This window comes from Agelaius phoeniceus, chromosome 2, assembly GCF_051311805.1.
Source record: "Agelaius phoeniceus isolate bAgePho1 chromosome 2, bAgePho1.hap1, whole genome shotgun sequence".
Classification (NCBI taxonomy): Eukaryota; Metazoa; Chordata; class Aves; order Passeriformes; family Icteridae; genus Agelaius; species Agelaius phoeniceus.
The window spans coordinates 26,839,756-26,862,850 of NC_135266.1; the positions used below are offsets into that span (position 1 = coordinate 26,839,756).

Consider the following 23,095-nt stretch of genomic DNA (forward strand, 5'->3'; position numbering starts at 1 on the left):
TTTAATTACTTCCTAGTATTTCCAAGTATTGATTTTCTTTTCAAGCTATCTAATTTCTCAGTAACCAAGATTTAGTATCATACATCAATTATTTATTATTTATTATGGTTTGAAAAGTGATTGAAAATGGTTGTTTAAGTCTATACTTATGTTCTTTGAAGGCACAGCTGCACCCTTTGGAGGAAACTTATTTTGTACAATTCTTTGCATGAAGGCAGCAGCATCCTGTAGCCATGAAATATTAAGCTATGTACATTGAGATAATCTTCATCTTTACACACTGAGAGGAGGATCTTGATTTTTAGCTCTACAGGCCGTCCTGCAGTATAAAATGTCTCCTTGCACTTAATTTATATGTGAACCATAGTGAGAAAATAAATATCGATGAGTGTGATAATAGTTGAGTTTACTGTTCATACATTTTCCCTCTTGCTGCTCAGTCTTCTATTTTCAGTTTAAATTCCACTTTGCCTTCATATGGATCATGAACATTGAAGGTAATTCCAGCTCCAATGACTTTGCACACTATTTTAAATTCTACATTCCTCGTAATGTTGAGAAATTTCACAGCTACCAAGGGATTGCTGTAGCTGGGCTAGAAGGAGAAATAAAAAAAAAATTAAAAAGAAAATACTTAAATTTTACACTACCAGTTTGAAAATAGCCTTTCCAGTTCTCATAGGATTTCAAAGATGCTCCATATGTTTCACCTGACGTAAAGAGAAAGAAAAGTTAAGTACAGAAGTGTCAGAACCCAGGAAATTCCTCTGGCTGCCCTGGAGGACCTGACCCCCTGCCCAGGGGGCTGAGACCTTGGCACAGAGCCCAAGACCCCTGTGACTTTGATTTAGCCCTTGGAAAAAACAATTACCAACCTTATATGAAGAATTACAAGCCATGGTAGTTTAAGTAGAATGATAGTGAATTTATCACAGGGTGAAAAAATAGGTTTTTGGGGTTTTTAGAATGGGAGTTCAGGGGGCAAGATGGAGGAATCTTGGTGTGTCCAGCCTTTCTCCTTCTTGTTCTTGGCCTTCATCTTCTGCTGTGATGTTGGCACTTTTAGATTGGTTTAGAGTAGAAGCTCATTGTCTAACATAGATGATAGATATTGGAAAATAATTGTAAATATTGTACACGTAGTTTTTAGTATAAAAAAATAACACCGCCTCTGAGGTGGGCAGTGTGCCTCTGACAGCATTGCTGGGCAGACCTCAGCAGGCCAGGAGAAAGAATTTTATAGATAAGATACAATAAACAACCTTGAGACCGAGAAATGAAGAGTTCTAACTCCTTCTTCAAGCACCAGGCTGGGAAAAGAGACTTTCTAACTTATATCGGGGTGACTCTGAGCAGCGAGAGACCCCGAGACAGGAGCACCCACCTGGGCCTTTTTGCCGTAGTAGGGGAAGTAGTGCAGGCTGAAGGTGCCATTCCTAGGGTAGTAATCCACATCCAGCGGGCCAGACTCCTTCTCACCCTGTGTAAAACGAGAGAGGAGGAAGCTCTGTGCTGAGGAGATCATCGGGCAGCCCCAGGCAAGTGTCTCAGGGCTGCTAAGTGTGTGTTAAATTCAGCAGGCTGTTAGCGCCACTCTTATTTTTCAAATAAAAGTGGGAATCTCCCGCTGTTACAATTGCCAAGAAAAGCAGGCGAGTGTCCTCTGATAGCAGCAGGGAATTCAGTGAGCTGGAGCTGCTGAGGGCCTGAGGGAGCTGCGCTGAGGTGTGACCGTCACTACGGGGAGCTGAGAGCAAACAGCAAATGTTCCCTGCAGCCCGGAAATGCAAATTTTCAGGTGATTTAAAATAAAGCAAACTTGGAGGTTTTCTCCTTAGCATGTCAGTTAGTGCAAGAACTGGCACAGAACTGAGAATGTTCCAAGTATTTGGGATCTGATTTTCAGAGCTGCAAGGGTTTTTTTCTGGTCGGTGCTTGAAATGTGTGAGACCCAGCCCTCATAGCCTTACCACATATGTGCAGTTCACCCTTGGTGCAGTGCCATTGCCGGGGTAAAACTTGATAATCTGAAAAGAAAACACATTTGGTCATCTTGGAAATTGTTTTGAGATAAAACTGGGCAATCAATTATTTGAGAGCTGAGCTTCAATTGATGTTTAATATGTTCCTGTGTAAGACTCTCCGACAAATAATCTAATTTATGTAGGTGAGAAACTGTTGTGGCTGGATATTTAGGCAGCAGGACTCGACATTACCTGGGATGAGCACTGCTGATAAAATCTGGCCTGGCCAGAGCAAGTAGCACTGTAACTTCTCTGAGTCCAGCTCATTACCCACCCATACCACCTGTCCCTGCAGCCAGGAGTCTCTTAAAGCAGGTAATTGTGTGTCAGTTAAGGAAAAGCTGAATGAATATCCATGCTGTTGATCTTATCTGTCTTAGAAAACCTTGGTTTCTTGGCAGAAAAACCCTTGGGCTGGTTTGATGCTTCAAAACTAGTGGGGTTGCATCCTGTAGAGGCAAAAGTAAAGGAGGTTAAGCTCCCTGGTCACTATCCACATATTTTCCCTGCTGGGGATGGCACCCAGCCTTGCTAAAGAAGGCATTTCTGGAAAATGCTTGTTTCACCAGCCAGAATCAGGGGCACAGCTCCCCTCTCAGTTAGGGCCTGCACAGATTTTTGGAAATGCCTAAGGTGCAAGCCAAACAAAAAATAATACTGTGGTTTTGTCTATCAGAAACTAGAGGGGAACTTGAGCTCTTCAGTTTCTACTGAAACTGAATCAGAAGGCTCAAAATTTCACCCCAAAAAAAAAAAAAAAAATAAAGTGCTTATGCTTTTGTCTACATCCTGAAAAAAAAAACTAAAGCATTGAAAATTCCCTTTATTATTTTCCAAAAGACGTGTTTGTGGTTTTCCCTGAGAAAAATATCCACCAGGTTTGAACTTTGGTTTTATAAGTTCTTCTGAAGATTTCCTTTGCCACCTGGAGAAATAAGATATCACCTCTCTGAAACCACATCAGTTACTGCCACATCCTGGTGCCTCAGCTGAAGGCACAGGACTGAGGTATTGCAGGAGGAAACTCTTCTGGTGCTAGTTTGTGGGATGAGAGCCCTGCAGAGGCACCAACTAAACTAAACTAAACTAAACCTAATCTAAGCTGTAGAGAGACCATGGTCCTATTTTACTTTTGTAGGAATGGTGAAAAAGTCTGAGGATTTCCCTGGTAACTCTAGTGGTCTGGCAGGGGACAGCATGTGATTTTTGGTTCCCAGTAGAAAGCAGAGTTTAGAAGCCGTGGCAGCAGAGACACAGCAGCCCCCCAGCTGGGGCTCAAGCTACTCTTAATTTTTCTGCTCAGCACCTTGACCTTGTACTTACCCTGTTCATTTTTATAATAAAACAGGGTTTTCCTTCTGGATATCCAAAAGTTGGATCTGTGATGCCAGAGCAGTTTTGAAGCATGTCTGAGGTGAATTTGCAGGATAGTTTTGTGTTATTTGGGCCATCAAAGGTGTCCTGGATGAAGTAGGTATTATTGGTGCAGTTGATGTTCAGATGCTGAGCAGCTGGTGTATATGCTAGATGTGTGAAGGAAGAAAGAAAAAATAAATCCCCTCTGAAGCTTTTCATATGCAAATTATACATCACAACATTAGACTGGAGATTCTGTCAGGGTGATTGGAACAAGGAAAGTTTAAACTGTTTAGGGGTTTCGTTCAGTTTTGTTGTGGCTTTTTTGTTTGTTTTTGAATATCCAAGCAAAGCAAAATAAAAGCAATCGAATTAAGGTCTGGCAGCTTGTGTTGATAGTGCTGTATAAAGTAAATTTCAAATATAATTTTTCTCCATATGTGTGTGAGAAATGAAGAATTACAATATTAAGGCTCAATAGGAACATAAACATGCTAAGACATGAGCAGGCAAATGGAGCACATAACCTACTTTGACTGTATTCCCTGAAGACACCATGCTTTATGAGATATATTATGGCACTTTGATGTTTGTAGTCATAGACAAATTAATTAGATTAATTTTGATGAGACTAATTTTGGAGACCTTTTGTCCTCCCTCTTCCTTCAGACTTCCTATTGGTCTATTTTATTAAAGCTGTTTAGGATTAAATGAAGTAAATGCCCTAAAGCAGAGTCTGGATTTTAATAGATGTGTACATATCCTTGATTTATAGATTCATGAGGTGATTTCCTCATCCCTTTCAGAAGATGCACTTCCCACTCAAAATCTGTGATTTGAGAAGGGCAAATGTAAAATAGAGGTACTGACTTAAGGTCCTCTGACCTAGTATTGGAGATAAAGCAGCACCTTTCTTCAGTATTATGCAAGAAACTTCATTTTTACCTGTCAGAAAAGTGTGAAGAGTTGTCACTAAACCTTCCCAGGTTTTGTTGTCTGATACGTTGTAGTAAATTCGTAGTCCTCTGTCCCCATAAACATCAGGACGTAAGGTTACACCTTCATGAGGAGGAAAGGGGAAGACAAAGCAGAGGAGAGGTGCCAGGCACAGATTTGTTTATTTAAATTGACAGTACCAATTATGCTGCATCAAGACTCATTCTAAGTGTATAAGATCCTTCAGCCTTTTTGGGGAGGGTTTAACCAAGTTCAGAAACCACCTCCGCTATGAGTTGTTCAACCAAAGTCCTAAAGCCTGTGCTGCTGCTGAATTATTTTCTTTTCACATATATCCATGCTGTTACAAGAACAGCTTGTAAAATTCCAGCAATTGCACTGGATTTCTACAGGACTTGATAGCAATAACACGTTGGGTTAAAGAAACAGATCATAGAGCAGCATGAGAAACAGCTTTTGAAAAAGCCACACATAATATTTCAGAGGAATTATTTTCCCAGCAAACACCAAACTTGCTAAATACTGGGAGTGGAAACTTCAAAATACAAAAGCGTCTGACAGAATAATTTTTAGGGCGGTTTTTTTCCCCTCCCATTGTGGAAACAAGCCATTGGGGTGTGAAGTTTTAGCAGTGAGCACTGATGGTCTCTGATCATCTCTGCTATCTCTTTTCATGTTCCACAAATCTGTATTCCTAATCCCACATTTTCATTTTATTTTTACTTTCTTGACTACTGGCACAGCACATCCTGCTGGCAAGGTATTCCTGCTCTCCCAGGGACTTTCCATGGTGCTGGCAAGCGTGGAAATACCCACCCCAGGCTGCTCAGCCCATCACCGCTACATCTTGCTGGGCCCCCCAAAGCCCTCTGTGGTGCTTGGGGGTTTGGAGTAGAACCTAGGACTTCCCCAAGGACTGAACCCTGCCCATGGGGAGAGAAGGTGACCTGCTACAGGCAGGCACTGATCATCCCAATAGCAAGATGAAATAAATTTATATCTATCTATCTATCTATCTATCTATCTATCTATCTATCTATCTATATTAATTTTTCATATAATATATTCAATATATAATATATATCAATAGATTGATATATAAGTATATCCATGTATCAATACGTAAATAAATGTGCAGATTTTCTTTTAAAGCCTGAAAGTGTTTTCAGGCAGAGGTTAAACTTTGCAGGGGTTGTCTGGGCAGAATTGACCTGATGTATTCCATGTTGGTCTCCCCTCAGCCGTGGGCTCTGCCAGTGCCTCTCAGCCCAGCCCAGCCCTACACAGCTGCTGTGGCACCCTGGCAGTACCTGGGGATTTCAGCTGGTCCTGGTAATCCGGCTCGTAGGGATTGATGGTCCTCATTAAGCAATAAATGGAGAGTGCGAACAGCCCCGACATCACCACGTAGAAAGCCACGTAGTAGAGGCTGATCCACACTGTGGAAAAGAATAAGGGCAGAATTTCAAATTTTGAGCAAGGCCATGCAGTGCTCTCTCTGCAGCCAGGATGATCCTGGTAGCAGCTGCTGTCTCCTTTCCACCCTTGTCCCCAGGGAAGTTCTCCCTGTAAAGGGACAGGTGCTTTGGAGCATTTTCTCTACACTCAAAAAATATTCTTCTAGAAAAAAAATTGTATAGTTCTACAAGGATTTTTGAAGGAGCTGGTGCTGAGCTCAGATTATTTAAAGCTTAAAGGTTATGTGGCATCTTGAAGTAATTTCACATATTAAGATAATTTATCTACTCATTACAAAAGGACTAAGCAACACAGATGATGAGGTGTTTCTTTGACAAACCCAAGTTGCTCCTTGTGTTATTTGGATGACAGATGACAATACTTCAGGCATGTTGGTTTTAGACCCATATCATTTCACTGCCTTATACAGCTGAAATCACCAACAGCAAAATGTGCCATCTTGCTACTTTATTCTGCTGTGAGATAATATAAGATTGATGTTGTGTTTCTGTCTGGATGTGCATGAAGTGTCTTACACATGGCTGGTGCTGTACAAGCAGGCAGTGGTTGTTTTGGAGGGGTGCTATTAGAAACCTCCATTTGTAATCATAGGTGCCTTGTAGCATCTTCTTTACCAACTGGAAAGGCTCACATTCCGGTTGCATCAACTGTCAAATTCTGGTTTTAGGAGTAGCCAATAAACTACATGCACAGGCAGGAAAAAAATCACCTGGAAACTTGCAGCTACTCCTACAGTCTGTGGGAAGAGTGTGGATCTTCCTTACAATGGTTCTGGCCGCCCTTCCCAGAATGTAGATCATAATACAGATCAGCAATGTAGACACAAGTTTGGCTGTGGGAAGGGAGGCTCAGCTGAAAGATTTGCTAGTATAAAATACATGCTGGTATGAAATACCTGCTAGTATGAAATACATGTTGGTATGAAATACCTGCTAGCAGGTAGTGATAAGAACAAGATCTACTGAGCAGACAATAATTTAGAAAGGAATTTCAGAAAAACAAAACTTGTTTCCAAAGAATTGGACAAACTCAACGATTAAGCAAATTTCTCCACATACCTGAACGCCCTTTTCATTAGCAATGTCAAAACCACCCTTTAACTATCACCCCTAGCCACTAATAAGTTTCCTGATAATGTGTTAATTTTTTTCCTTTTGAAGTATTTTGTTCAAAGCCACTTTAAAGTCATACATTTGCAGGGACTACGTGGATCAATGTTTTGATCTACTTGATCCAGCTCAAAGAGCTGCCCAAAAAGTGGCTTAGAAGCACATATGAGAACTGCTGGCTTCAACACATTTACATTGTGTCCCACTCATTAGGATGACATCCTCCCACCACAGTTTTTAAGCATACCAGAAGGAAGAGAAGAATCTTGCAGGTGAAAACCTACCCCAGTTAATTAAAGACCTTCCCATGAAGAGCTTTGTTTCTGGATTCCAGACAAAACGACGGAAATCTGCCATACGTTCACTGCAGGTCTTCTTCTCATTTAAAGTTGCCATTTTCTCAGAAAAGTTCCCAAAAATGGGTTCTTCGTGGAAACTAAGAAATTCGAGCAGTGCCCAGACAGTCGACCAAGAAAAAGACTTTGGGTTTTATACCTTCTTTTCCACTGAAGGTGACCGAGATTGCTTCCTGTACCAATGAAAGCCCCTGCTCACCACTATCAGCCTTTATAAAGGGTGCTGATAGTGCTGGCAAGGGAAAGTTTGTTCCTATCAAATGCCCTTCTCCTTTCTCTTGACTGCCTTAGCAGGTCAGCAGAGTTACGCATTTTGCCAATTGCCTGTAGGGTTTGCGATAGACCCTGTGTGATAGCTGTTATCAGAGCAGATAAAGCAATGGAGAACATGCTTCTCTCTTGGTTTTCTTTTTTTTCTTTTTTTCCAAGTAACTTGCAAGTAGCAGACACAGTTCTCCTACTACAATGTGTAGCCATTTGTTGGGACATGGGGTATTGCAGGGTGGATGGTTAGAAAATAAGTAATTACTTTTCAAATATGCAACTCCTTTTGGGAGCTCTTTGCAAGGAGACAAGAAGGTGGTTGGGATTTACTAAGGGTGCACCACATCCACCAGTCTGTGAGACAAGTGGACTGGTCAGCAAACATGGAGGCTTTCCAATTCCACATCACCCAGTTTGACCTCAGCAGAGCTGGTGACACAGCAGCCAGGTGGGGAGCTGTGCTTTGGCTTGGGAGGGGCTGGGGGATAGATGGCAACTGGATGACAGCTGGAACCACAGTGCAGCACTCAGCACGTGGACATCCAGCTACAACCAGTATGGAGTGGTGTCCCCGAGGGGCCAGTGCTGACACTGGGACACAGCCCAGCTCAGTCAAACCAGAGTCACAGAATCACAGAATGGTTTGGTGGGAAGGGACCATAAAGATTACCAAGTTCCAAGCCCTCTGCCACGGACAGGGACACTTTCCACTAGACCAGCTCACTCAGAGATCCATCCAACCTGGCCTTGAACACTTCCAGGGATGGGGCACCCACAGCTTCTCTGGGAAATCAGTCTCATTGTCTCACCACCTTCACAGCAAATAATTTCTTCCTAGCATCTGATCTGCACCTGCTCTCCTTCAGCTGAAGGCCATTACCCCTTGTCCCTGAGCATGCAATAGGTCTCCCCTGTTTCATATCACAAATCCCCTGATGGGCTGTCCTCCCCTCTTCCAAGACACAGAACAGGGAATGCATGCAAAAATATTAATTATGTTCTTCAGTGAGATCCAAGTGGCAGCATGAGGGGCTCAGAGAGGACACTGGGCGGTGTGCTGCATTCTGTGTATGTGGACAGCCTGCTCCCAAGCCATGTCTCCTTCATGGACTTGTCCCCTGTCCCTCCTCTGTTTTGCAGCAACAAAGACCATGAAGAGAAAAGGGCCATCAAGAGCAGAACCTTCATAAGTGCAAGAGTTCTGAATGTAGAAGTTTCCCATTGGGAACCTGGGGATTTTTCACCACCTTACAAACAAGCTGACTTGGAACTTGGTGAATTGCCAGATGCTTGGCATAGCTGAGCCATGGGCAGCATCCATGTGCAGCTGTGACAAATCTGGGACTCTCCTGGAAAGTTTGTGCATGAGTGAAAATGAACACTGCCTGCCTGAAGTGGTTCATCAAGGTAGGATGGAGCAATTGCTGTTCCATGGGCTCCATTGAAGGGCTCCTGGACACTGCAGTAATTTGTCAGGACACTTGTTACTGACCAGTGGGCAACTCTTCATGGCCCCACAGGAGGGCTGGTCTAAGCTCTTTCTTGCTTTATAGTCCATGAGGATTCATCCAGTGCCCCCTTTCCTCACCTGCCCCTGCAGGGCTGTCCATCAGTGTCCATCCCAGCCACAAGGCTCTGGCCCTGTGGCCATGGCAGCCAGCCCTGGTCCCATTGCAGTGCCAATCCCTTGACTCAGAGCCTTTTGTTGTGTTTAATGTACCCCAAACTGCTCGAAGAGGGACTAATGTTTGCTTTCCTTGGCTGGTTTTTAATGCCTGCACCACTGACCTTGGGCTGGCCACCAAAGGGAGGGACAGCGGAGAGGGAAGGTCACACAGGAGAGAGGGAAGGTTGCTCAGGAGCCTGGAGTGGCACAAGGCTGCAGGTGAGACTTGGCCTGGCTTCCCCTCCTGCACAGCCCAGGCATGGCTAGGGCAGGGCTAGGCAGGATCCACTGCACTTTTTCTCTCTTGCTGACCAAGACAAAGCCTGGGCTCAGGAAGACCAAGAGGCTCCAAAAGAAACCACTGGAGAATGTGTTTGCAAGGGTCACACTGCTGTGACCAGAGGTAGCTGAATGATGTGTGTAAGCAGGGAGGTGAAGCTCCTTCCTCTTTCTGTGGTTTACACAATTAGCAACATGAGTAATAAGCTTGAAGGCCACTTTTGCAGCACTGTGCCTAAAAGGTTAGACCCAGGCTGACATTATCCCTTGGAGACGTTGTCCTGAGCAGACCTGTGTGCCAGCACTCCCTGGCACTCCAGGCCTGGCTTCAGCCCAGGCTCCTTACATGCCACACTAGCTTGAACTGCTCTAAGTTCACCCAGCGCTGGCTGGGAACTCGGTGTCAATGTTAATAAAACATTAACTCTGTTTACTCATGATAAGGCACTTATAGGTTCCTCCCTCTTGTGGGGGCTGTGCAGGAGGTGCTGGTGGTGAGGAACACCAGGAGAGACAGGTCACTGCCTGAAGCCTCACTGCCAGCACTGTGATGGGTCAGCCTGCAGGGTGGTTCCACAGCACTGCCTCTCCAAGCACCATGATTTCAGCTGTCTCCCTGAGGAGCTGTTCATCCCTTGGTGACTCCCCAGTGTGCAGCACAGACTGCCTCAGCTGGGAGGAGAATCCAGCCTGGTACAGCAAGCTGTGGTGGAGGATCCATGGACTCCCTCCCTCATGTAGCTGGGGGTTGTACACTAGGCTGGCATTGGAAGTTTGTCTTCCTTCCATGGTAGAAATGAGGTTTATGCATTTACCTTTGGCCCAGGTCTGTCTTCTGCATTAAAAAGTCAGAAGGTGACTGAACCTGTCAGGCTTTCTCTGCCTTTCTCATGGAAAGGCCAACAATTTCTCCTGCAAGTTTTTTGAAATAAAAAATTTAGCATGTAAGAGAACCCCAGTCCCTCAGGCAGTGTGGCACAGTGAAGGAACATTCTTTGCATCTGTCTTTCTATCTAGTTTCAGAGTTTGAGGTGTGATTTTGTGTGTGTGTGTGTGTGTGTGTGTGTGTGTGTTATGCTTTTTCCTTTGCTGCATTGTGTCTCACTAATAATCCCTCTCATTTGCCTCTCTCCTGTATTTTGCAGTTTGACAGAAGAAAACACACTGGCATTTTTGCTAGGGAGCACAGTTATTTTGTGTCTGAAATAAAGACATCTGATCTGCAGCCTGAGCAATTCAGGGAAACAAAACTGGGAAAACATCTTGGAGCTGAACTGAGCTGATGTTCCCACTGTTTTCAGGCTCAGAGAAAGCAATAATAGCAAGGAGGGGTATTTGCAATAGTGCTGTGCTGGGTTTATGATAGCACAGCATGATCAGGCAGTGGAAAAGGCCAAGCAGCCTCTCTTCAGGGCTTTGCTGGTCTCTGCTTTTCTGTCCTGCTCTTGTTTGTCAAGGGCTGCAGACCCCACCATGAGCCTAGCCATATCCCTCTGCTCACCCTCTGCCTCCTGGGAATCCAAAGGAAATTACTGCTGTGAAAAACTGCTAAACTGACTGCAAAAATAAACCTAGCAAAGCCCAGTGGTGTTTCTTTCAGACATGGTTTAGTGCCAAAGTCTGCTATTTTGGGACATCTTACTACTGCTTGTGGTGTATTTCAGATGATGGCAAACAGGGTCCTTGGGAACATTAAAAATGCCTTGAAACATCTCCAGCATCACCTTCCACTGAAGGGGTATCTCTGTCTGCACAGGCTATCACAGTCTATAGAGTTTCAGGTGGTGTTGCAAGAAAACAAGCCACGTGCCCAGCTGAATGCCCATCTGCAAAGCTGCACCCTGGCTCTTATTACACTCAAAGTCTTGTTTGTGGACAAAAGGGATACTCATCAATTAAAGCCAAGAATTTTTTGATAACATATATGAAATTTCAAGAGTCTAATCATTATTACTCCAAATCCAGCTGTTACAGGAAAGAGTAACACATAAGAACCATACTCACATTTTCAGCCTTGGCATTTTTTCCTTGATTTTGCATTACTCTGTCCACTGCTTCTTGGGGTCCTAAGGTGGTGGGGTGTTGTGGGTGGCAGGGACAACCAGAGGCAGGGACATCCAGAGACATCCATCAACTGGCTCAGCCTTCAAACCTGGACTTCTCCAGCCTGACCTCACCATGGCTGTTGTGGCACTGTCACCTTGTGAGATATGGCTCCCCTCCCCTCCTTTGCTCCTTCCTTCATGCCTCCCTACTTCAAAGACTGTTGAGATACTGCTTAGCCAAGCTATTAATAATTTAATAACTCTTCAGTCTTACTTCCTAAGCCAGTTAACTTAAACTCTGTTACTGACATTTTCTTTTGAACTCCTCTCAGCTTGTCTGTGGCTTGAGGGTAAAAAGGTGTCCAGAATTGAATGGTGCTCAAGATGTGTCCTCCCCAACCTCAAATCCTCTAAAATCCATGGCAATGTGCCTGCTGGCTTAAGTTTACTTGGGGATCTGGCCTAAATAGAAGAATACTGCTTTGTCAGCTTGAGAGCATCATGTCTCAGCATAAGCCACTCAAAATTATGTATGGCTTTTTTTGTTTGTTTGTTTGTTTTTGGGGTTTTTTTTGGTTTTTTTTGTTTTTTTTTTTGTTTGTTTGTTTTTTGACACAGCCCTATTAAGTTGTATTTGGAGGATGTAACCTGATGTCAGCCAAAGTGGACACTCCCTGACCATGGTGGAACCTGGCCAGATCCTGGTGAGAAGATAACTGGTTTTTGGTCACATATTCAGAGCCTGGTCCCTAGCAGGCACTGAAAGCTTCTGCCCTGCCCAACACCACAGGGAGCCCAGCTCAGGTAAGGAAGCCTGGAGCTGTCAGGGTTTGCCTGCACACAGCAGGTTTGCAGAGCCTTTGGCTGTGTTGCTTTGTACCTTAACTCTGCATCAGACTGTGCAGGGAAAGGTCAGCTCCAGCCAGGTGGGAAATCAATACCAGTGGAAAGCATTTTATCAAGCTGTGGGTGTTAAAATGCCACTGGGAAAATCTGCTTTTACAGATGCCCCTCTTCATTGAAAATTTTCTTCAAATATGCATGGCTGATTCCTCCATTGATGTCAGTCTGATTAATACCATATTTGTTAAAAGATAAATCCCCACAGGCCTTATTTCCACTACAGCTAACAATCAAGTTATCAAGTATATAAATATTTGACAGATTTTTTTAAATACATATATATATATTATTTTGTTTTTTTCCAGGCTGATATCAGGAAGCAAGGGCTAGAAAGTGTAGAATTATCTTCCAGTACAATCACAGTGGCTGTTCAGCTGTTAATGAGCTCACTTTAGCATGCACACATCCTTTTACAGTCCTTGTCCCTCTGGAGCTGCTCAGTTGTCCTCCTGGCTTTGTTACAACAAAACAATGCTGTTTTTATTGATGTGGCTCCTGTCATTGCATAAAAAGATACTTGGTTGAACAAAGTATTCTGAGCTATCAAAAAGCATATGGAATGGTGCTATGCTATAAAGGAACCCCGCACTCATTTTTTTCCCCAGAGACTCAACTCTCACTGCCTCTCACTGCAGCAGGGGTGTCAGTGGGGCTGTGTGGTGCTGCCCTGCACCCCTACAGGCCGCAGCAGTGGGGTGCTGGCATGGGCAGCCACCACAGCATCCCTTGGAGATGCCCATGAGGATGGAGTGCAGGGGGATCAGCCCCCAGGGTCATCTATGGTGACCTGCTGTGGTGGTCTGACAGGTGCATTGGTGGGTCAGTGGTAGAATTCTCACCTGCCATGTGGGAGGCCTGGGTTTGATTCCTGGCCAATGCACCCAACTGGCACAATGCCAGTGCCCCCATGAGAATACCCTCTCCCTGGTTGCTGCTGTGAGATGTGACCAGGAATAAGCAAAACAGGCTCCCACTTAGAAATAAAAAAAAATTTATTAACTAAACTATCAGGGAAGGGGAAAATAAGAAACACACAAGGAAAATGAAAACTTCACAAATACATCTCCTCCTCCTCCCCACCAAATTTCCAATACATCCATCACTCAGATCACCAACTCTTGGTCCATCACCACCCTTTAGATAATCAATTCTCAGTTCATCAAGGAATGAGGAGTCCCTCTTGTGCCACGGGCTTCCCCAGGAAACACAGTTGAGACCTCTTGTGTTTCCTGTCACATGTGGCACTGCCCGGAGATCATCTGCCATGATGACATCTTCCTTCCATGCCCAGTGCTCTCACCACTGCACATGGACCAGACTTGCTTGTAGGGTTTTCCTTTTAAGGGTGCTTTGTGCAGTTCCAAAAAAAGAGCACAGTCTCTCACTTTCGGGACACCTGTCCCCCCCAAATTCACCTCTTGGGGCTGAGGGGTCTCAAGAACAGAGATCTTCTCCTCCACTGAACATGGAGGGCACCAACCACCCTCCTCACCCGTTGTCTCTGTTCATGCACTCCCATAACATCACTGCACTCCCTTGGCTCCAAGCCATTGCCTCCCCCTAAATGCAGTCTCTGTGTCACAGGAAAAAATGGCTGGTGTTCTCAGAGGCGGATCCAATGTCCCAACGGCCACATTAGGTGCCAATATAAAAATCTGAGCACCCATTGGCCTGGCCACAGCATCCCAGAAAACATATTTCCTGTCAAACCACCTCACCTGCACATCACTGCATAGCTCTAGAGACCATGGCCAATCTCACCTTGCACTTCTCCAGAACAGGGGTATTTTTAATGCTAAGGGCCATTTTTAAACGGTGTCTAAATTATTCAGGAAACAGCAAAAATAATACATTCAGTCCTCATCCAGGCACAGAAATATTTCTCTGGTTCCAGTAAATGTTGGTAAGTGGGAAAAGATGATGGAGACTTTTCCTGATAGAGTGACTGTAAGTACAAAGATCCTTAGGAGAAAAGGAAGTGAGAGAAATTTGACGACAAGGGCTGAGAACAAGCAGATTTTAGTATCAATTTATCTCTGTGTTGTACCTGCTTGTACAGCCATTAAACCACCAGCCTAAGCTACCTTGTCTTCTGAGAAAATCTTATCTATAGCAACCTGGTATTAAAAAGGTACATGGTTAAAGATGAAATAGTTGTACTTTTGGCTACTTAGCTATAAGACTTGAAAAAATCGGTCTTCAGAGAGACAAGGTGAACAGTTTTAATGGAGATACTATTAATTCAAATGTTGTCTGAATTAACATTTCAAAGGAAGACCAGAAATTAGAAAAATTATATACAAATTATAGAAAAATTCCTATAAAATTGAATGTTTCACTAAACAGGTTAGGAGCATTTACAGCACTTTTATGTTTAGCTATCATCCTGTTGGGATTGGAACATTTCAGAATATGGCTATGCATTAGAATTTCAGTATCAGTACATCTTCATATTGATCTGAATGCCTGGGATCAGCATCCATAATGGATGATGACACTTATGAACCCAAGGTACCCTTATGCAACACCATTATTTAGAATTTACCACTGCTATAAGCAGAAATTGTGGAGATACTTGTGAATGCCAGGCCTGAGTCTCAAAATATATTCCAGTTGTTATAAAGAACTTGTTTTGTTCCTAAGCTATAATACTGGCTCAAAGATTTATTCATTGCATTTATAAGTTGCTGTGAATGTGGAGTTAGATTTATTCTTTCCTAGAAATAAGTATTAAGATTGGTGTATTCGGCAGGGTGCATGGCAAAGATCACCAACCACCTCACAGAACAATGAACCTGCTTCTGATCTGACACATACAGCATTGCCAGAAAGCCAAACTTGAACCTGAAACCCTCAGCTGAAGAGAAAAAACCGATTCAGCCTTCAATCTACCCAAATGGCTTCAAAGACCCTGTTTGAGACTCATGACACAGAGTTCAGTAAAAATCCCACTCCCCCCACCACTCATCCTGCACTCCTGCTGGGTAGGACTCTTCTTGCTGAGGGAATTCAGGGAAGTGAGACACATCTGCATAATGACAGTTCTTAGAAAGAGAGATCACAGAATTGTTCATTAGTCTCTTTTAAACAAAGGAGCCTAATTTATCTTTTTAAATAGTTTATACAAACTGCAATCAACCAGAGGCACACAGAGACATGGCAGGTTTACAGGGGATGGGGAGGATGACACAGACACAGTGGGCATTCATGAGATCATCAAAAACTTATTTTGACAGGGTTGTGTTTGATAATTCTAGAAAGGCTTTTTTCAGCCCTAAAACACACATGTCCAGAAGCAGATTTTATCTACTATTACTTTCTGCCATGGCCAGATTTTCATAATCTGTTCTAAAGTTCAATTCCAAACTCCCTTCTTCAGCTGTGACAACAATAGCATCACCCAGTGCACCAGGCCAACAGAGCAGAGCAGGCTATTCCTTCCCACGGTCCCAGGACAGCAGCACCCTCTTAAGTGGAGGAGTACAGGACAGAAGGTCTCACTGCTGACCTTTGATTTCTGTGCCCCTGGAAACAGCTGCTTTTTCTTGACTCAGCAAAGTCACCGTAAATGCCAATATTGCAAAATGCAGTTATCAATATATGAATCATTAGCAGATGGCTCTGAGGATGGGTGACATGATATGAAGACTTTTAGGAAGAGGTCACAGGACCTGACCTGAGGCCACAGTACTCTTGGGGACACATAGCACTGTGCCTGCCTGCTGGGCTCCAAGGCTGTGTGTGGGATGCAGCTGGGTGGGTGAAAAGGCTGTCAGCTTTTAATGCACCTTGAGGACAGCAATGAGTGCAGTTTGGCTGCCTGATGAAGTTGCTCATGCTTTCTCTTCACTTCTCTTTCTGTTGCTCTGTTTCTCTCCTGCATTTCATCTTCTACTTCCTTGACTCTTCTGCTGTTTTTACAGCTGCTCATCCAGTGTTCTCTCCCACCATATCCCACTGGTCTTTGCCTGCCTCCAGCTGTGCCTTGTGCTGCTGCCAGTGGGGTGCTTCTGACAGGGGCAGCTGGCCTTGTTCCTGGACACAGCAACCATCTTCACATCACACACTGGTGGTGGTTGCTGGTTTTGGGGATTTCCATCTCAGTCATATTAACTGTTCCAGGGGCAGTCAGAGCCCAGACCACAGGGCAAAGTGCATCACCTGTGCTCAGTGGGTAGTGTTCCCCACAAGTTGCCACCCAAAAGCCCTGCACAGAGGATGTGCCTGTGCTCAGCAAGTGAGAAAACACTTTCTAGGCTTAAGATGGAAAATGTTTCTTGTCTAAGTGCCTGAAAAATATGGGCTCACTGAAACTTTGTCTTATTTAGAAAGTATACTAAAATATTTTTTTGGAAGTATCCAGAATGTTCCTAATTGAATATCTATTTATATCCCCAAGAGTGCACTGCAGGACTCACTTACAGATACCAGCACTCATCCAGAGCTGCTGCACCCCCTGGACATACTGGACAGAAGCAGGGTAACTGTGTGTATATGTACCCACCCACTGCTGATTCCTGTGTTGTCATTCCACTGAAATGCCAAAAGTCTAGCTGTTTGGATTCTGTATTGCTGGAGGTATGGGAGGGGGATTATGGATTTAGGCTGACATCACTTCTCTATTTATGTCCACAAGGAATGCACAGACATGTGTCTGGTCCTTCCTAAACATTTCTGCAAATACATTTATAAATCAATGTCATTTCAGCCAGCCAGCCAGGACAATCAATATTCAGTCTCACTCAGTATCCTGAGCAGCATTGATCCCCCTTGTACCTACACAATGGAGACTAAAAGCTGAGCATGTGTGGCAGCTGCTAGAAGCTGCCTTTCAAGCTGTGTGCTTTAAGGATGCACATGTGCAATTGCACTGATCTGAAGGATTAAGGGGTAACTTGGTGAATATAGCTGTATATATATAGTGTGTGTGTGTATATATATATATATAAATATAAATATAAATATATATATATATATATATAGTATACCTTCCTCCTAGACAGTGAGAATGGATGAGACAGCAGGTTGTAACCTACTGTCACATCTGTTGCCTGGTATTGTGCTTCCAGACCAACAGCATTAGTGAGAAGGTGCAGGGTGAAGAAGAGCAGATGGAGAAACCTGTCAGGTAATTTTTTTTCAACATGGGAGTCATAGCTACTGTGGGAGGACCCTCCAGCAAAATCAGACCTGCTTCTGGAGGTGAGGGCCTGCCTGTACAGGTGACCTCAGCACAGAGCAGGGAGAAGAAAATCAGATTTTTGGTACTGGTGTGTTTGACCCTTAATTATTGGGCACCTCATAGAAAGGACATGATTAATAGAAAAAAAAAATCTGTATACGTATTAAAAATTGTACAGTCCTTTTTTTACAGTGAAGCTGCTTTTACTGCTACTTAGGGGACTTTACTGTCTTAAAGCTAGGGAAATTGAATTTCTCTGGAGCTAGGTATGAAGTACTAAGTATCAACATTTTATGTGCTTATGCCCTCCTTGGCAACTTTATCCACAGTTCTTCCATTCAGTTGTAAATAGCTTTTGAAACTGTAAGCTATGAGCTCACTGTCAAAGACTGGGTAGAGTTTCTTGGTGTGTGTTGTGCAGCAAGGAATAGGGGCAAGCAGGGTGGCTTTCTCTAGCCTCCAGCAGCAGTGTGAAGCCATATGGAAAGGGGATGGAAGAGCTTTTCAGGGACAGTACTGAAAGCACAGCCTCTCGTCATCCCTCCCTTTTGGCTCTCAGGGTTGATCCTGAACAGACTTTCCTGCTGCCAAACCAAACCAATACAATCAGTAAATAATGCCAATCTGACTATTTGAAGAGCAACCTGAGCAGGGCTATAAGGTGTCACCAGAGCCCATATGAGGTGCCAAATGAGCTGAGCATGATCAAATGTCCTTTGGGTGCCAGGAACAGGGCTTGGAGGCTGGGATGAAGGGACAATCTCCCCAGCACACATACTTTGCATACAAATTAGCTTTAGGGGTTTTTGTACCAGTGGTTTGCAGGAAATCTCATAAGAGCACTGTGGATTTTTCCCCAGCTCAAGCGGCTGAGCCTTGGGGGGATTCTTGATCCAACACCCCCAGAGAGGGAACTGCTCTGCATCCTGAGACCACCCTTCCAGTAAGAAACAGAGGGGACCCCTCTGGCTCCATCAAGCCCTACTATGTGCCATGGAGCTGGTTGCTCAGTCCCTATGCTCAAGCAGCCACTGCAGGATGGGCTGGGGGTGAGAGGCAGCAATGTCTGGGCACAAAATATGGACCCAAATGACTCCAAGGGATAAGCAGACAGATGGACACTTTCATCATCTGAGCCAGTGGTGACGACCTTCTTGTCAACTGGTCTGTGTCTTTTTCTGAGCCCAGGTGACCTTGGAGCCTACAAACAGAAGGTCTCTGCCAAGGCAGCCCACCAATGATCTGCATATTGTGTGTATAGGTATTTTTCTATCCTTTGAAGCTTCTGCCTGACAGGATCACTTGCTGCCCTGTGCTGCTTGGATTAGAAGAGACAGCTGGCAACTGTTCCCTGCTGGCTTTCTTACTGCCATTCGTGCTCTTATTGATCTCCCTCAAGCCACCCCCTCTCCTCTTCAAACAGAAGAGCCCTCCTGGATTTATTGGTTTCTGGGTTAGAGGCCTTTCAGTACCTTTGATTATCCTCACTGATGATGCACTGGTGCATCAGGAGCATCTTCACATCTTTTCCAGTTCTGCTGTAGCTTTCTGGATGTGGGGAGAAGCACAGAGTACCCAGCTTTAGAAACATCTGCCCCTAAAATCAATGTGTCTGTTCGCTGCAGTATTATTGGTGCCTGTTGGCCATGTACAGAGCAGAAAGCAGGATGCATCCAGGAGGGGCAGACAGATATTCAATCCCATTAAATCCCAATAAATAAATGATACATTGCCTAGCAGAGCAATCTGGGCTATCAGATGTCCTTTCATTATAAGAGAGTGTAAAGCCTTCTCTCCTGCTGGGAGGAGGGCCCCCTGCAAGCTGCACTAACATGCCTGGGAGGTATCACCAGCTGCTGTGTGTCACTTTGCTGGGTTCTGATGGGAAACTTCACCTCTCCCTTCCTATACCTCCATAATTTCTCTAGATGAGTTACATTTTTTTCAGGATGTTGATGATATATTGTGTCACAAATCAGCATATTTTCATTCTATTCAGGAAAACACCCATTATGCCATCACTTTTCTTCAACATATACTATATGGACTGTGTGGAGAAGAAAAACCATCCTCTTCTTTATAGTGGGATAAACTGAGAAACACAATCCATGACAAGAGAGGAAGGAAACTGACTTTTTACCAGCTATCTCTTTTCTGGAAGTGCTTGGTTGTAAGATCTCAGCAATTTATTCTTGTAGGGATCAGTGCCAGGGTTGCCTCCTGAATTCTGTCTATTAAAGTTGTTCACAGAAGATCAAAACTGATTTTGCAGATAAAAGAAAAGTAAGCTGGACTGTTCCAGGACACCCATCTGTTTGTGAACTGATTGGAAGGACAGGAAATTCATCTATGTGCAGATTTGATGTTGTCTGTGTGAATGGTCCATCTGGGTTTTCGAAGCTAACACTCCTCAGACAAGCTGCTCCATGATGAGCAGAGTCAGCAGTGGCTGTTTCCCATGTTTCTCTCCCTGTAAAACATCTCTGGTGCTTCCCAGTGTGATTGACCTCTCCTTGAAACCCCTCTGCAGTGAATGCATTTGCTCCCTCTCCCTTTATTGTCCGGTTGCCTTTTCCCCCAGATATGTTATCCTTGAGATTGCCAGCTCTCTGCAAAGTGTGATTACACTTGGCCACTGGGTTCAAGTGCTCTTACAGGGAATTGATAGGCAGCACAACTGCATAAGTTCCAGCTTCAGGAGAATCAAGGATAAAAATCCCCTGGAGAGAACAAAAAGGAGGAAAATAACCTCATTTAAGAAACCTCCATGCATTCATTGGTTAAAATCAGAGCCTTCCCAGGCAACTCCCACTTAAAGGAGTGGAAGAACATCCCTGCATTGAAGACAGAGTTATCACATGAGGCTGGACCTTCAGATGTTGTATTAACAGATATGTTATCTGAATACCAGCTAATAGCCTGCAAAAGCAAAGGGCCTAACAATTATTCATAACATAGAGACTTTAAAAAAACATGTCTTTGGTGCCTCATGTCAATTTTGGAGACCAAAAGAATGGTAGGCATATTATTTAGTGGGACCTCAATTTCAAAGCGGCCAAATCTCTCCCAGGTTTCAACAGGCAGATCAGCTGCATGGAGGAGTTTCATTTATAGCTGCACATGCAAATCCCAGTACTTTATTTACCTCACCTAACCCAAGCCCACCACCCCTGCATAGTGTGGGTGTGCCTATGTAGGGGCTGGTGTACCATACAGTCCTACCCCTGAGGGCTCCTCTCAGGGGATGTCTCCTCTTAGAATGCATGGGTTTGCTTTCTCAGTTCAGTCAATGTGAGTCTGGAACCAGGGTCCAAAAGAGGAGAGCATTTCTGCAGGTGAGCTCAGCTTCTCAGTGACTGCCATTCTGGGAGGTAGGTATCTCTGTTTTCACCCAGGAAAAAGGGCAGAAGATCTCAGGTTTCTTCTGATACAGGATGAAGACTAATTTTTTCCATGCAGCTGATTCTTGCTTTGAGGCCTTGGAGCCTCTTTCTTCAGTGATGCCCTTTAGACATATAATGTATTAAACTAAGGTTTTCTAAAGGAATGAGATATCACCCCAGATAGTCTTAGAGCTCCTAACTGGCAACCTAAGCAAGCCAGCATTATTTATAAATGAAAGCAAAGTAATTGATAGCAGCAATACAGACTTGGTATTCAGTTTCTCTGAAATTTCTGGCACTGCTGTACTCAGCACTGCAACCCAAAGCTGGCTGCCACAGGGTATTTAGTGATCTAATAATCAATATAAATTTTATTTTCTCTGAGTATTTGCTATCTATTTGTGTAGCATACTTGCAGTAGTTAGGGATCTGAGGTATTTTTGCTCCTCTGGAGAAGTCTTGCTCTGGTCGTTCTTGCTTGTTTCCCGACTTCCAGACCAGTTTCTTACATGGCAGGTGCTTGCCAGTTTTTCCCCTTTCATGATCTGTAATATGAATAGAGGGATTTATTATCTCTTTCATTTATTCCTTTACTCTGCTCCAGACTCCTAGTGATGGCCTAATGATTTTCCTGGCAAGAAGAGCTGTCTGTCTCCTAGGATTTTAAAAGAGAAAAGTATTTACTTCAATGACGTTAAGGCGATTCCTGTCTGGCTGTGTGGAGGGTTGATGTGAGGGTTTTTAGAACACAATAATTGCATACATGAAGCATTTCTTAAGAGTGCAGTTCATAACCTGTGGCATGCACTGCTTACACGGTGCCAGAGCCTCTGGACCACAATTCAAAATCATTGCTTCAAATAACATCTGTGGGCTGGCAGCCACCGCTACATTTTTGTATTTACCCTGTTGAGGACAGGCAGGACAATGATTCCCATTCTGTAGCTCACAGTAACTTTGCTGTTGGGCCTGCCCAGCTGTTTGAAGACTGCCACCATATAAAGGTTGTTCAGAAACCTCATCCACTATAGCCAGTGCCTGTAGGAACTGCTTCTGCTCTTGGCCAGTGCTGGATTGCAACAAAGTCAGTTTCAGGAAAGAGGTGAGCAGCACTATGATGAGTGGAGCCACCAATATCCCCGAAACAATCTGTTGCACTCAAGGACAATAGGAAATCATTTGGGGCCTTGAGGCAGGTCAGTTGCAATTACAGAGAAGCAATGCAGAAGATGAAAAGCAGATAAGGGAAGAGATGGAACATGATCAGAATCAGTTAATAATCAGATAGAAGGTACAATTAAGAGTGACTGTTCTGTGATGCCAAGTGGAGGAAGGGAGATAATCCAATTCCAGTAGCACTGCCAGAGCACCACAACACTCTGCCTTCCCTTTATTTAGACAGCAGAAGAGCACTACCAAATACACATCATCATTATAGAAAGAAGTGCTTATTTCTCTCTCATTCACTGTGCAATTAATTAAAAAGTTATCTTTTACTTGCAAAATCACTGTAAGGTTGGGGTCAATTTATGTCTTGCTGAAAACACAGTTGCTATTTGAGGAGTTAAAACAGCAGATAATTTATTACCTGTCTCCCGCCTGCCTCTTCCTCAATCATTCCTCTAGCATTCTCCTTCCCTGCCAAGGTCTTGTCCTGGCCTCTTGTCCCATATGACACTTGGTCCCTCATGTCTGTGCCTGCCCTCACACATGTACACCCTAAACATCTCAGAGGGTTTCAGCCATTTGTGTCATGTGCTCTGAGCTGAAGTCTGGGCATCCCTCTTTGGCCAGGGTTCAAAAATTTTTAGTGAAAGACCTCCCAGAAAGCACTCACAGACAGCATGACTGCTTCAGCCACATTTCCAGATGAAAAAATTAAAATTGAAACCTCTTGAGTGAGCAGGAGCAAGTTAAGATTTTCATGTCCCATTTCCTTTCTTTCCATTTGTGTTTCTCTTTGGGTTTAGGCTTTCTAAAGCAGACTCTTGTCCTTTTATCCTCACATGAGAAATCAGTACATGTTGGGTGCTGCATGTACAGCAAATATGCAGCAGACTAATTCTATGTGTATGTATGAATTCTATGTAAT

At 44.0% G+C, this 23,095-nt stretch overlaps 1 protein-coding gene across 1 annotated transcript; it reads right to left on the bottom strand.

Moving 5' to 3' along the window:
- Window positions 1-436: 436 nt before the first annotated feature.
- On the bottom strand, window positions 437-7,321 carry ATP4B (ATPase H+/K+ transporting subunit beta). Its single transcript, XM_054628330.2, has 7 exons — window positions 7,210-7,321; window positions 5,648-5,776; window positions 4,326-4,439; window positions 3,348-3,547; window positions 1,971-2,027; window positions 1,385-1,480; window positions 437-595 (listed from the first exon to the last, which is right to left on the bottom strand). Exons 1-7 carry the CDS (start codon window positions 7,319-7,321, stop codon window positions 437-439), a joined length of 867 nt encoding a protein of 288 aa, XP_054484305.1.
- Between the last annotated feature and the right edge of the window lie 15,774 nt (window positions 7,322-23,095).